This window comes from Myotis nattereri, assembly GCF_964212035.1.
Source record: "Myotis nattereri genome assembly, chromosome: 19".
In the NCBI taxonomy this organism is placed as follows: Eukaryota; Metazoa; Chordata; class Mammalia; order Chiroptera; family Vespertilionidae; genus Myotis; species Myotis nattereri.
The window spans coordinates 6679882-6693025 of NC_138095.1; the positions used below are offsets into that span (position 1 = coordinate 6679882).

At 46.7% G+C, this 13144-nt stretch overlaps 1 protein-coding gene across 2 annotated transcripts in view; it reads left to right on the forward strand.

The window, feature by feature from the left end:
- The first annotated feature begins 1046 nt into the window (after positions 1-1046).
- Positions 1047-13144, forward strand: part of FBXO21 (F-box protein 21) — a 36037-nt gene continuing 23939 nt past the window's right edge. The window contains exons 1-6 of one of the 2 annotated variants that reach the window (XM_081113355.1): positions 1047-1342; positions 2169-2304; positions 4282-4376; positions 9496-9617; positions 12102-12248; positions 12505-12641. In XM_081113355.1, coding sequence (XP_080969481.1) covers positions 1107-1342; positions 2169-2304; positions 4282-4376; positions 9496-9617; positions 12102-12248; positions 12505-12641 — 873 coding nt within the window. In that variant the 5' untranslated portion in view covers positions 1047-1106. The remainder of the gene's footprint in view (positions 1343-2168; positions 2305-4281; positions 4377-9495; positions 9618-12101; positions 12249-12504; positions 12642-13144) is intronic. The other variant, XM_081113354.1, reaches the window with a different exon arrangement.

A 13144-nucleotide genomic window follows, 5' to 3' on the forward strand; every position in this document is an offset into this window, starting at 1 on the left:
GCTTGTTCATAATAAAAATGTTCTTCTTTGGTAGAGTTGTGGTGAGGACTTACTGGGTTGGCAGGAGCTTTTAATTCCCCCCCCCCCCCCCACACACACACAACATCTTAATCATCTTTGATCAGGAGAAAGAAAAACAGAAGGCCTGGGATGTCATTGATAAAAAAGCAATAGTCATTCATAAGAACGGCACCAATCATCTGTGCAGCTGTGGGGTCTGCCTTCCACCTAACATGTGGGAAACTGTCTATCAAGGCCTGAGTGTCATGGGAGCTGATGTTCACATTCTCAGGGCCAGGGCGGAACTAGAACAGTTAGGAGCCACAGGGCAGACGTGGACTGGGACGGTGGCCGAGGAGACAGAGAGAAGGAGCCAGATCTGAGAAATATTAGGAGTGATCTTTTAGAAAAGAAAAGTGCTTCTCTGTTCCCCGAACTGAAGCACAGAGAACTTAACCTCTGTTGGGCATTTGAACTTGGATAATGCCTCTGAGCACATGTAAGATAAAATCCCAGCCCTCTTCCAGGCCCTGCGGGACCTGTGTGTGGGGGTTGAAAAAAATGCAGTAATAGTAATATCTATCCTATTTAATGTAATAGGGAGAGCTATTGTTATCCTCCTTTTATAGGTGAGAAAACCATAAGTAAAGTGCCTGGCACAGGATCCACGCAAGAATATCAAGTTTGATATGATTACAGCACACTCATTTAGAGCACGGTCAAGCCGAAGTCCAGCAGATCCGGATTAGAATCTAGGTAGGACAAGGGACCCTTCTTTATCTCCCTGAACCTGTTTCCCCAGCTGAAACTTGGGGGAAATAATTCACATGAAACATTCGAGGACGCACGTATAGGAAAGATGGGCATTATGATTCGCTGGTTCGCGGCTCCAAGGCCCACAGCCCAGTTATTTTCCAAAAACGCGTTTCTTTCCCTTTTGAGGGGCCGCATCACCCCCGAGAGGCACGGGCACAGGGGGTGTGGCTGCAGGCGTGGGCGGGGCGAGCCCTTGCCCCGCCCCCGGAGGCAGGCAGCTGGGCGGGGCGACATGGGGTTTCCCCAGAGCGCACGCGCGAGCGCACAGTGGCCCCAGGTCCTCGGACAAGATGGCGGCGGCGGTCGACAGCCCGATGGAGGTGGTGCAGGCGCTGCCGGAGGAGGCCGCGCCCGAGGCGGCGGGCCTCAGCTGCCTGGTCAACCTGCCGGGCGAAGTGCTGGAGTACATCCTGTGCTGCGGCTCGCTGACGGCCACGGACGTGAGCCGCGTCGCCAGCACCTGCCGGCGGCTGCGCGAACTCTGCCAGAGTAGCGGGAAGGTGTGGAAGGAGCAGTTCCGGGTGAGGTGAGCCCGCAGCCCGCCGCCGCCCGCGCCCGTGCTGCGCCCCCGGGGCCCCGGGCCCGGCCGGCCTGCGCCGCCGCCTCCGTCCCCGCACGCGCGCGCGGACCCCACCCCGGATGCCACCCCCGGAGCCCTTCCCGTGGACCGACAGACAAAGGCCGCCAGGCCGCCGGCCCCGCGGGGCCACGCCGCGCGGACCCTCCGGTGCCCCGATGGCGCATCGGGGAGCGCCCAGCGGCGGGGCCCTCGCCGTGGAGGGCGGCGGCCGCAGCGCAGCGGCTTTTGTGCCCGGCTCCGCGGAAACGTTGACGTGGGTCGGGGATGCTGTGGTCCGAGCAGCGCCGGGCGGGTGCCGAGCGCGCGGATGGCGGGGGGGACCCGGGATCCGATCGGGATCCGGTCCGGCCCCGGCGCACTCGCCGGATGACCTTGGGGTAGACGTCCCGAGGGGTTTTGAGCCTCATTCATCGGCTGCGGTGCTCGTTAGACCCGCCTTTGACGGAGGTTAGTAACGGAGACGACATGTCCAATACGCAAGGGCCCTGCTCTTCGGAGGCGCCCCATCCCCGTTAACTGTCACCGCCGCTCCTCCCGCTACCGCCGCCCCCACTTTATAGATGGGGAGCGGGGGGCAGCATTCATCCTGGGGGGCCAAGGTCACGCCTTCCGCTCGGGGGTTTGATCGAGGTCCGTCCGCCCCCCCCCACCCCTCTGACCACTGAACCACCCGCGCCCCCTGTGTTCCAAGGCTGCCTTTCATTCCTGCCGCCCGCCCGCCCGCCTCTGAGCCTCGGGCACGCTGAGCGGGTGTTTGTCTCCTTGTCTGTAGGTGGCCTTCCCTTATGAAACACTACAGCCCCACCGACTACGTCAATTGGTTGGAAGAGTATAAAGTTCGGCAAAAGGCCGGGTTAGAGGCCCGGAAGATTGTGGCCTCCTTCTCCAAGAGGTTCTTTTCCGAGCACGTAAGGATCTGGGGACGCCGCGCCGAGCTTCCGCCTGGGGGCGGGGGGTGAGGGGTGAGGGGTGTGTGTGTGTGTGTGTGTGTGTGTGTGTGTGGCTCTGCGGGCATTAGCTCATCCAGCCTTTCTGCTGTCTCCCTCTCCAGTGCTCTCACTGGCCCCTGCTCACTGGGAAGGCTGCGAGGGGCATTGTGTCCTCTGCCTCCGGTCCAGCGGCGTGCAGCCATTTGTCCTGCCCCTTTACTTTTCTACAGCCAGAGGGAGGAGGGAGGGACCGGCAGGCCGCACAATGAGGGAGTGCAGATCAGCCTTAGTTCTCTGCCAGTGGGTTAACCATGTTCTGTGTGTGTGTGTGTGTGTGTGTGTGTGTGTGTGTGTGTGTGAGGGGCGGGGGGGGGGGGTGAGGCAGGGGGAGTTGTTTTTGTTTGTTGTTGTTTTTTTTGCAACGTCTACCTGACTTGGGGGAATCATCAAAAATTGAGCACAACAAATTTTACCCAATTGTTTGCCCAAAAGGGTTGGCGATATGAATGCGGTTCTTCTCTCTGGCTTCGCAGGTTCTAACCAATAGTGAACTGATTGTTTTTTTTTTAAGCTAACAGGATTAAAAGCTATCTGTAAATCAGAATGATTACTCCCTCAAGTAAATTGTCTGGCATCGTTATCGCTGAAAAGTTTTCTCTTATATCTTGCTGAAATGCATTTTTTTGTTGTTGTTGCTTTTGTTTTTCCTTCCATAAAGCATTCCTAGAAGTTTCTGTATCAGGTCCTGATTCTTAACTTTTTGTCACTCTGAGAAATAGTCCACACTAATCCTTTAAATGTACTTCTGGTGGGATGGGGGTGGGAGGGCTAGAGATACAGCCAATCTGATTTGTTTTACTATCCTGGTTTCCTGCAGATGAATTCCTATTTTCTAAGTTTAATTACTGCTACTTAATGGAGTTCATACATTTGAAATGTTTTCAAGGCTCTTTAAGTTTTGAAAAGGAAAGTTCAAATTTTGAACTTATTCTCCTATGGGGAATACAACTGGATATTCCCTAATGTCACTCATTTCTATAAATAAATGATTATTAATTTTAGAATGGACAAAATTCATGTTCCATTTTGGATAAGGCATGCCCTGGCTAAATGGATTCAGAATCACAGATTTTAGGTGCTTGTTCAAAAGTGTTTGCACACACATGTATATCATGCGCTTGGTCATGGGCAACCAATTTGCGACCTCTGCTGCTAGTCTAGCTGATTTTGTGTGCATTTTCAACAGCCTGTGCCTTTGTCTAACAATGATGAACTGTTGTGTTTTTTCTTTAGCTCCCTCTTTCCCTGTACTGCTGCTTAATTAGAATTACGTCGAGGACTTTGAACATAGCAGGAGTATCGTTAAGATTGGTCTGTGGGTGGGCGGTGACTGTGGCTCAGGACCCTTGTATTCCTGTGTTCTCCGCATACACACAGGTTGACATGAAGTTTCCTGGTTACCTTCAAAAAAAGTGGGAGAAGTAATGGAATTTTAAACTGAGGGATTCTTAAAGCTCATTGGGACCATTGCCTCAGTTTGCAGAGGAGAAAGCATGCCCAGTGGGTTGAGTAGCCCAAAGCACTGGACATCTCTCTCTGGCCCTTTCCTCCTAGTTAAATGCAACACAGAATGCATGAGATTGTGATTGTGAATTCGATTTTGCATTTCTACTTCTTGTTACAGAGCTGTTTTTCTTCACATTAGAATTCTCGAGTTATCAGCTTCAGAAATTTCATGAAATTATATGAAAATATAATTAATTTGCAACTAACAACAAGATCAGAACAAAGTATTATTACTTTCCACCCATGGCAGGTGGTACAGGATAGTATGGGATAGGTGTTACCACTTAGAGAAAAATGACCATCTTTCTTTGCAACTCAGATTTGTGTATGAGAGTGACAAGGACATTAGTACTCGTTACTGAGACCTGTTTGTATATGTCTTCTTCATAGGTCCCTTGTAACGGTTTTAGTGACATTGAGAATCTCGAGGGACCAGAGATATTTTTTGAGGATGAACTGGTGTGTATCCTAAATATGGAAGGAAGGTAAGCCATAGTTACAGCAGGGATGTTTCTGTTTGTTTGTTTGTTTGTTTGTTTTCATAATAACCCCAGAATTAGTTGCTGTAGTTGGTGTGTGGCTGAACCATGGACATGTATTTTCAAATATCTTATATGTTGCTACAGTTAACATTTTTGAAAAATCCTGTGTAAGTAAGGTAAGTATAAGTGTACCAAGACAATTGATACTAAAAAAAAACACATGCAAAAAATCCTTTTGGAAAGAAAAGAGAACTGGTACGTGTTTAGTCCTGTTACAGGTCAAGCACTGCTCTGGGCACTTGTATCTATCATGTCATTCGGGTAAGAAATAATCTTACTTTGGTCTTAAACAGTATGGATATTTGGTTGGACCCTTCTTTTATCTCCCCTGATCAAGAAGAATCCATTATCTCTTGGTTGTTGCTTAAAAATTTTTATGATTCATATTTTCCACTGTGAGGGTTAATTACCAGCTTGCCTGAAAGGTAACTTGGCTTCCAGCCTAACTTACCTATGAGTTCTGGAAACTTTATTGGTGATGGGAGATAAGAATGTTAGGTTAGCATCTTCCTTAAGAGAGATCATTGTGCAATACCTCACAAACAAGGCATTAAGATGTTTTCCTTGCTGTTTTTAAGGTGGTGTAAGAGAGATAAATATCTGTTAGTGGAGCAACTGTAGGGGAGAGGTAAGATGTGTCACTATTCTAGGCCTTGGATGAGTTCAGATCCAGAGGTCATTTTTCCATTTCTATTTTGGTTTTTCTATAAATGAATTGAAGTATGATCCGATAGCCAGTATTGTGCAGCCTTAAAAATAAAAGCTGACTTGTCCTTTTTACATTTATATACATATACTTTTACACGCATACATGTAAGATCACATATACTGAGTTTATTTCGCTTTGATATGATCTTTAGTGCAGACTTTGGTTTTTTCTTATTTATGCTGGTTTTCTCTCCCTTCTGACCCTGTTTGTATGGCCTTTCCCTGTCCCCATCCTGTAACTCATGATGACACACTAGGTTGTATTCTTTCATGCTAATATGCACCGATATATATGGGCACCAGGGGATCATTATTTTAAAAAAATAATGATCTTAAAATAGGTACTTTTCTGTATCTTTTTTCTCATTCAATATTACCTTACTGAAATGGATTCTAATCAACTGGTAAAAAATCTAATTCACTTTTTTTTAAAATATATTTTATTGATTTTAGAGAGGAAAGGAGAGAGAGAGAGAGATAGAAACATCAGTGATGAGAGAGAATCATTGATTGGCTGCCTCCTGCATGCCCTCTACTAGGGATTGAGCCTGCAACCCAGGCATGTGCCCTTGGCCAGAATCTAACTTGGGACCCTTCAGTCCACAGGTCGATGCTCTATCCATGGAGCCAGACCAGGTAGGGCACTAACTCGCTTTTTGAATGGCTGCCCTCTGCTTTGTGGTCTACACTATCATTTACGTGTTTAACCATCCCCTGTTGCTGGGTAGCCACTTCTCCATTTTTCTGTGACTGTGGAGGGTGACGTTTTGGCGGTTTTACTTCTCAGTGAAAGATTCCTGGGACCGGATTTCCTAGGTCAGACTATAGAAAGTTATAGCAAAACACAAAATAAGAGCATGCCCTTGAATAGGAAGACTTAGCATCACAAAAAAAGTCAGTTCTTCCAAAATTAATACATAAAACTATTGCCATTTTAATTAAGAACCAAGGAAAGTTTGGGGAGTGTTTTTGTGTTTTAATTGGATAATATTGTCAAAAAAGAATAAATTCATAAGAAGAGCCAAAACCCCCCCAATTTTTAAATACTCACAATGGGAAACTTGCATCACAAATATTAGAGCACATTATAAAGCTACCTGTAATGAAAATAATACAGTGTTTAAGTAAAAATCAATAGTCACGTCTGTGGCAAAGGATAATTCAGAAACATGTCCCAGCATGAAAGAGGATAAATTTAAACTCAGAGGAAAAAAGTTGGACTATTTAATGAATGCTTTTAGGCATAACTGATTATCCATCTGGAAGTAAAACTTGCATCATATATAAAAACAAAATTCCAAAATTAAACAACTTACATTTTATCACAGTGAAAAACCTTCAAGGAAATGGGAGATTTTATGTACAATCCATGGAGACCTCCTTAACCAAAAAAAATAAACTTCTGTATGACCAAAGAAACCGTAAAGTCAATATAATTCTTTAAATTTCCAAGAAGAAATTGAAAAATGGATAGGAGGATGACATTTACAGAAGAGCAAATCCAGGTGGCTGGCAATTAAGTACAAAGACCTTTAAATTCACTTTTCAAAGACATGTCAAAGAATTGTGAAATATTGCTTTTTTTTTACTTATCAGATTGGGGGAAAGACTGAATATGCACAACCAGTAAAAACATACATTATTATAGTCTTTTTAGAAATAAATAACATAGATTTGTTACCCCTTGACGTGACATAGATTTTGATCTTAAAACAGGACTGTTTTTAGCCCTGACTGGGTGGCTCAGTTGGAGCATCACCCTATACACCAAAAGATTTCGGTATGATTCCTTGTCAGGGCACATACTTAGGTTGTGGGTTCGATTCTGGTCAGGGCAAACAGGGGAGGCAACCAGTCGATGTTTCTCTCTCACATTGGTGTTTCTCTCTCCCTTCCTCTATTTCTAAAATCAACTAAAAAATATATGTATATATATATTCTCAAGTGAGGATTTAAAAAATAATAAAAAACTGTTGTTTTTAGGTAACAAGGGATAGTCACATTTATTAAGTACTTTGGAATGTCAGTTTTTATGAAGGACCCTATTTGTATTTATTCCTGCCAAATGCTTGTTGTTTGAATATGGAAAACATAGGAAGGAGCAAGGGTGTTTCTGTAAATGCTAAAGCACCACTCTCTGGATATTTGAAAACAATTTGCATTTATGGTGTTCTATGTGGTTTTTAAAAGGAGCATATCCTGCAATAAAGATTTGAAACAACATATTAAAAGGGTGCACCGTACTTGAGAAAATGGACCTAGAATGACCAACATTGAGACATATTTCAGTAAAACTACTGGATATTAAAGACGGATAAGTCATTTGGTCATCCAAGCAAATAAACAAAACAACAACCACAAAAAAGCAAAGTCACTTCTAAGGAAAAGAAAATCAGAATATTATGTTCAGTGCCAGAAGAAAAGAGAGTAGCATACTTAAGATATTCAGGGATCAAAAATGTCAGCCAAGGATTTTTATATCCAGCCAAACTGACTTCCAAGTATAAAGCTGCAGACAGAATTACCAAATTGCAAGGACTTCGGGGCTTTTGAGCCCTTCCTGAGAAATATGCTAGAAAATGAACTTGAAAAAAGGCCTTGACAAGGATTAGTACATTAAATATGTACTTACTTTAAAGAATATGTATGTACTTATAGAATTAAATTCAAATGGCAGTAGGGTAGTCAGTATTGTATGTAGTGGTCATAAGCCTTGACAGTGTGGATACAATGCCGCTGTTTAAACAGCAGAGAATGGGGGAAACATAAGCAAAATGTTTAGCAGTTTTTCAGTAATCATCAAGGTGATGAGAATATTGGAGAGTCTGTGAGAGAGAGAGATGCGAAGTAAAGCAAATGAGTATCACATTTGACCCTTGTACAACTTGGGTTTGAAATCTGCAGGTCAGTTCTGCTGATATGCAGATTTTTTTTCAAATGACCTTCACAGTTCAGTTGGGCTGTTACTTTGAGCAAGGTGGGAAACGCTGGAGAATTTGGGACAGTGAGCTTTTGTGCTGTGATTTGATGCGTTCCCTGGAGTGCTCTGGCTACTGTATTGAGCTTAGACTGTGAGGGCCAAGGTTTGAAGCAGGACGCTCAGTAGAGAGGATGCCACTGTGATACAGACAAAAGGTGACAGTGGCTTCGGTGAGTTAGTGGGAAGTGCTCACTTTCCTGATAGAACTGACAGCATTGGTGGATGGGTTGAATGTGGCTAATGAGAGAAAGCCAGGAGTCAAGGATGGTTCAAGGTTTGAGGCCTAACTGGAGTGATGGAGTTGCCTTTATCTGAGACTAGAGGCTGGGTGGACGAAATTTGTGCACTTGGAAGGGGCAGGTTCCTCAGCCCGGATTGTGAGAGGGTACAGGCCAGGCTGAGGGACCCCACCAATGCACAATTGGGACCGGGGAGGACTGCAGGAGGGCTCTAGGGCTTGTCCAGCCTGTCTTGCTCATTCCTGATCGTCCAGACCCCAGCAGCAAGCTAACCTACCAGTCAGAGCATCTGCCCCCCTGGTGGTCCATGTATGTCATAGTGACTGGTCGACCAGTCGACTGTCTGCCCCCTGGTGGTCAGTGCATGTCATAGTGAGCGCTTGAGCGGTCTTAGCATATTACGCTTTGATTGGTTTTATTATATAGGATTTATTATATAGGATGGGGATGACTCTAGGAGCAGAAGAACTTGAACTTGTTAAGTGCCCAGCCTGTTTTGTCTTCTAGACGGAAAGTATAGTGACAGTCACTGGTGACTGACTGGGCGCTTAATGTGTTAAGGGGCTCACCAGATCCCCAGGTGGGGCAGTGGAGTAGCAGTTGGATATATAGGTCTGGAGTACAGAGAGGAAATCTGTTCTGGAAAATAAGTTGGGGACTGTCCGTGTGGATAATACTTGAAACCATGGGACTGGGTGAGATCACCTTGGCGTTGAGCGTAGGAGGGAAGCAGCAGCTCAAGGCCTGCGCTCCCTCTGCCAGGTGCAGAGGGCCCAGCCAAGGATTCCAGACACACAAACACACACACCCCCACTCAGGCCCCCCCACTCCCCTCACTTTTCAGGTTTCTCTTTTAGTAACTCTGAAACCAAACAGATAACTTTCTTGAATTTCAGCCACGATAGTGTAATAACAAATGCACATCCTGAATTGTATATTACAAATGCACAATACAGTCCTGAGTTGTGTTGTCTGCTTCTGTGATAATAAGTACTATATGATCACGAACCAGTTATAGCTGTCTTGTTGAGTAGACTCTTTACATGGTATGACTAGTGTGGTGAGTAAAAAACTAATCATTCGAAGTTGTAATATCTTAATCCTTATTGACTTATAGTTTGTTTGTTTTTTCCAGGAAAGCTTTGACTTGGAAGTACTACGCCAAAAAAATCCTTTACTACCTACGACAACAGAAAATTTTAAATAATCTTAAGGCTTTTCTTCAGCATTCGGATGACTATGAATCATATCTCGAAGGTGAGACTTTAGCAGCGCGTCTCAGTGGGCAGCTAAGCTGTGCTTGGAGCAGTGGTGGAAACTGATGGGCCCGCAGTGGAAAAGTCAGCTCAGCCCCATGGGCTTCTGGAGCTGGAGTGTGTGGTCCGGTCCTGTAGGTGGGCAGAACGATTACATGGAGAGCTGAAATTTTGATAAAACCTTTAGCTGTCAGCTGAAGAGACAGTCTTCTCTCAAGATGCACCTTCGGTTCAAAGCATGAGAGGCTGATATTTCAGATAATGAAATAATTCCCTCTTTTCCTAAGCTTTGAAGCCTCACTTCCAAATCAGAAATCAGTTGGTCCACTTTTGTCTCCATGTTACTAGAGCAAATCCCTTGCCCTCTGGTTAGAGTTTAATGAGGACGAAATGTTCTCGCGCGTCAGTGAGTGTGCCTGGCCCTCCTGAGAAATGAGGGGAGAGAAGTCGAGTGGACAGGAGCAAGAAAGGCAGTAACTTTCTGCTCCCACCAACTTGAACAAGAACAACATGTGACTGTTTTTCCAAACGATGTTCAATTCCTAGCACATTACACAGACACTCCCAGCAGCTGTGGTTGTGAAATACATACATTCCCTCTTCCCAGGGTTTTACCCAATTGCTCCCGTCAGTGTTTCTCTCCGGCACATCTCCGTTCCCGTCCCTTCTCATGCCGGCTCTCTCCTCTCCCAGCCCAGCTTTCTAAGTATCACTTGCTTTCGTGAGCATCACCCCCTTCTGCCCTCCAGCCAACCACCTGAGCAGTCAGTCCAGCCTTGTCCCCGCGGCATGTGAACCAGCAGTGCTGCCAGCTGAGGTCCTGCTTCTCATCCCACCTCTGCCTGCTTTCCAGTGCCTCCATAATCCAGTCCTTCCCGCCCCAGGCTCTCCCGAGTGTCCCATCTGCTCCAGCCGGGCCATTGTCCTCACTTCACCCTACAGGTGCCCCTGGCTTCACATCCTCATTCATGGTATCCCTTTTCCTCCGATTCCTCTTAAATCCTCCTCACCCTCTGAACGTTCAGTCAAGTTCCACTTCGAGTTTCTCTGGCTCCTGCAATACAGAGTTTTCTCACCTCGGAGCTCATGCAGGAGCGTTGGCGACCAAATTCTGTTGCATCATCTCTGTCGCGTGTGTGTACGAGTCGTTTCTCCCAAATAGTCACTGGTTTTCTTGTGTCCCTTGTCTTTGCGCTGCCATCACTGTCTACGCCACAATGCCTGGGGCAGGCGCTGGGTTGTATGGATGTCTTCTGTCATCCAAAACGAAATGAAAAGTCCGTTGCAGCCCTTTGAAATATCCTCGCCACCCGCTCTCTGCTGATGAGCATGCTGGCATTGCGAGTCATCCTGTCTTGTTTGTTCCCCAGTCGAATACTTTGACAAGCTTTTTTCCATGGCTTTCTAGTACTTATGAAACGGAGTACTTCATCTTTCAGTTATAAAGTAATGTTACCATTTTCAAGTAACCCATCCAAATCAGTGCTGTAGGCATTGGGTAGCCATTGGAGGTTTGAAGTAGTTGGGAATGGAAGTGGGCTCCAGGATTTGGTCCTCGTCCACTGACCAGATAATCCGATGCCACTGGCACTGTCTGGGAGTCAGCGCTGGGATGGAATGGACTTGGGAGTTCGGCAGAAGTTCCTTCCACGTGCAGGTAGAGAGCTGAGTTCCAAGGAGGCCCGGGAGCCAAACCCCCACTGGTGGCAAACGGACTAGGGTCCTGATCTCTCCACGCCGTTCCCCTGCTTTCAGTTCCTTAGGGTGTGGGTAAGGGTCCAGGACTCCCAGCTGGTTTGAGGCCGCTTGAATTTAAAGTGATTTCCCAACTCCACATGTCCTACAGTCACATGATCGCGAGAGCCCATAGGGCTCTGGTTAAGAAGTGACCGAGGGCAGTGCAGAGGGGACTGACGGGGACCGTGTGCAGTGCACGCTGTGCAGCTGCTTCGCTGCAGGGTCCTTGAGGGTAGCTGGTCGCCTGCTTTGAAGTAAGATTATCTCCAAAGTCCATTTACTGGCTCACCTTGCGGAGGGACAGTTTGTTGAAATGGCGTATCTGTTGCTGAGAACTTACAACTATTTTTTTTAAGTTAGAGAACTGTCTTACAACATTGTATTCAGAGTTATTGGGTTTTAAACTGTAAGGGAATTAGAAGAAGAGAGAAGTCGTTTGCAAGATCTCCTTTAAGCGTTTATTTCTCCTGATAGAAAATGGAAGTATGCCATGTATCACTCAGAGTTCAGACCCCTGAAAGAGGTTCGGTGTCTTTACAGACAGCAGCAGGGTGACGTGTGAGCCCCTTTGTGGTGAGTGTCCTTGGCCCTCTCTGTCTTAGCGGCCAGCCTCACATCCAGGCTACGAAGCTGCTTGTCTGGTGGGATGTTGTCAGGAGCTGTGGCCTCAGACATCTGGGGCACATGACAAACTAAGAAGAAAAGGGTACAAATAGGAATGCATTCACTAATTCTTGTTCGTGTTCAGGTGCTGTGTTCATCGACCAGTACTGCAACCCTCTCTCCGAAATCAGCCTCGGAGACATCCAGGCGCAGATCGGCAGCATCGTGGAGCTCGTGCGCAAGAGCCTGCGGGGCATCAACAGCCGCCACCCCAGTCTGGCCTTCAAGGCAGGTGTGGCATTGCTCTGGACCCCTCCGTGCACAGGGACACAGAGTCATTGGTTCCTTGGCAATTCTGCAGTGTGTTCCCCCTGGTGTCACCAAAACACTGACACAACAACGTGTTCACCTGGGTAACGTAAAGGATGTAAATACCCGTCCCCTTCTCCAGCCTGGATTGGTAACACCTGACCGATGCTGTTAGGCCGGGCCAGTGTCTGCAGGTTGCAGGCTGTGCTTGTGTCCTCAGGGTAGACTCTGTGTTTCAGGTGAGTCCTCCATGGTGATGGAGATAGAGCTCCAGAGCCAGGTGCTGGACGCCATGAACTATGTCCTGTATGACCAGCTGAAGTTCAAGGGGAACCGCATGGACTACTATAACGCCCTCAACTTATATATGCACCAGGTAAGCGTGGGTCTATGAAAAAGAATTCCGCTCATCTCTGACCATTCCTACGTTTTTTGAGGGCAAGTGCTCCATCTTCTTCCTCACTCATTGCCTTTACTCTGAGGAAACCACTGTACATTGGTTGTTTCATCCATAAGGTGTCCTTTGTCGGAAAGCCTTCGAGATGGGCTCTGTGCCTCCATGTGTATCTTGTGAACCCTAAACTGTGGAACTACCCCGGCCTTTCCTCTTGTCCTGGCCTGGGGGGAGGTGGGAGGAAGCCTATGGCCAGCTACGTCACGGACGTTTCTTTTTTATTGGCTCCCTCTTCATATCTCCTCCGTTGCTCTCCATGCTACTTGTATCTTCTTTTTTCACGTCTTGCAGTCTTTCCTCAAGGTGGCCTTGAGTTCCTTCTGGAAGAAGAGGGCTTAAGTCGCAGGTCTGCGGGCTTTATCTGTAAAGGGCCAACAGTGAACTGCTGTGGCTCTTTGGGCCATGAGCTCGTGTCCTACCTGCTC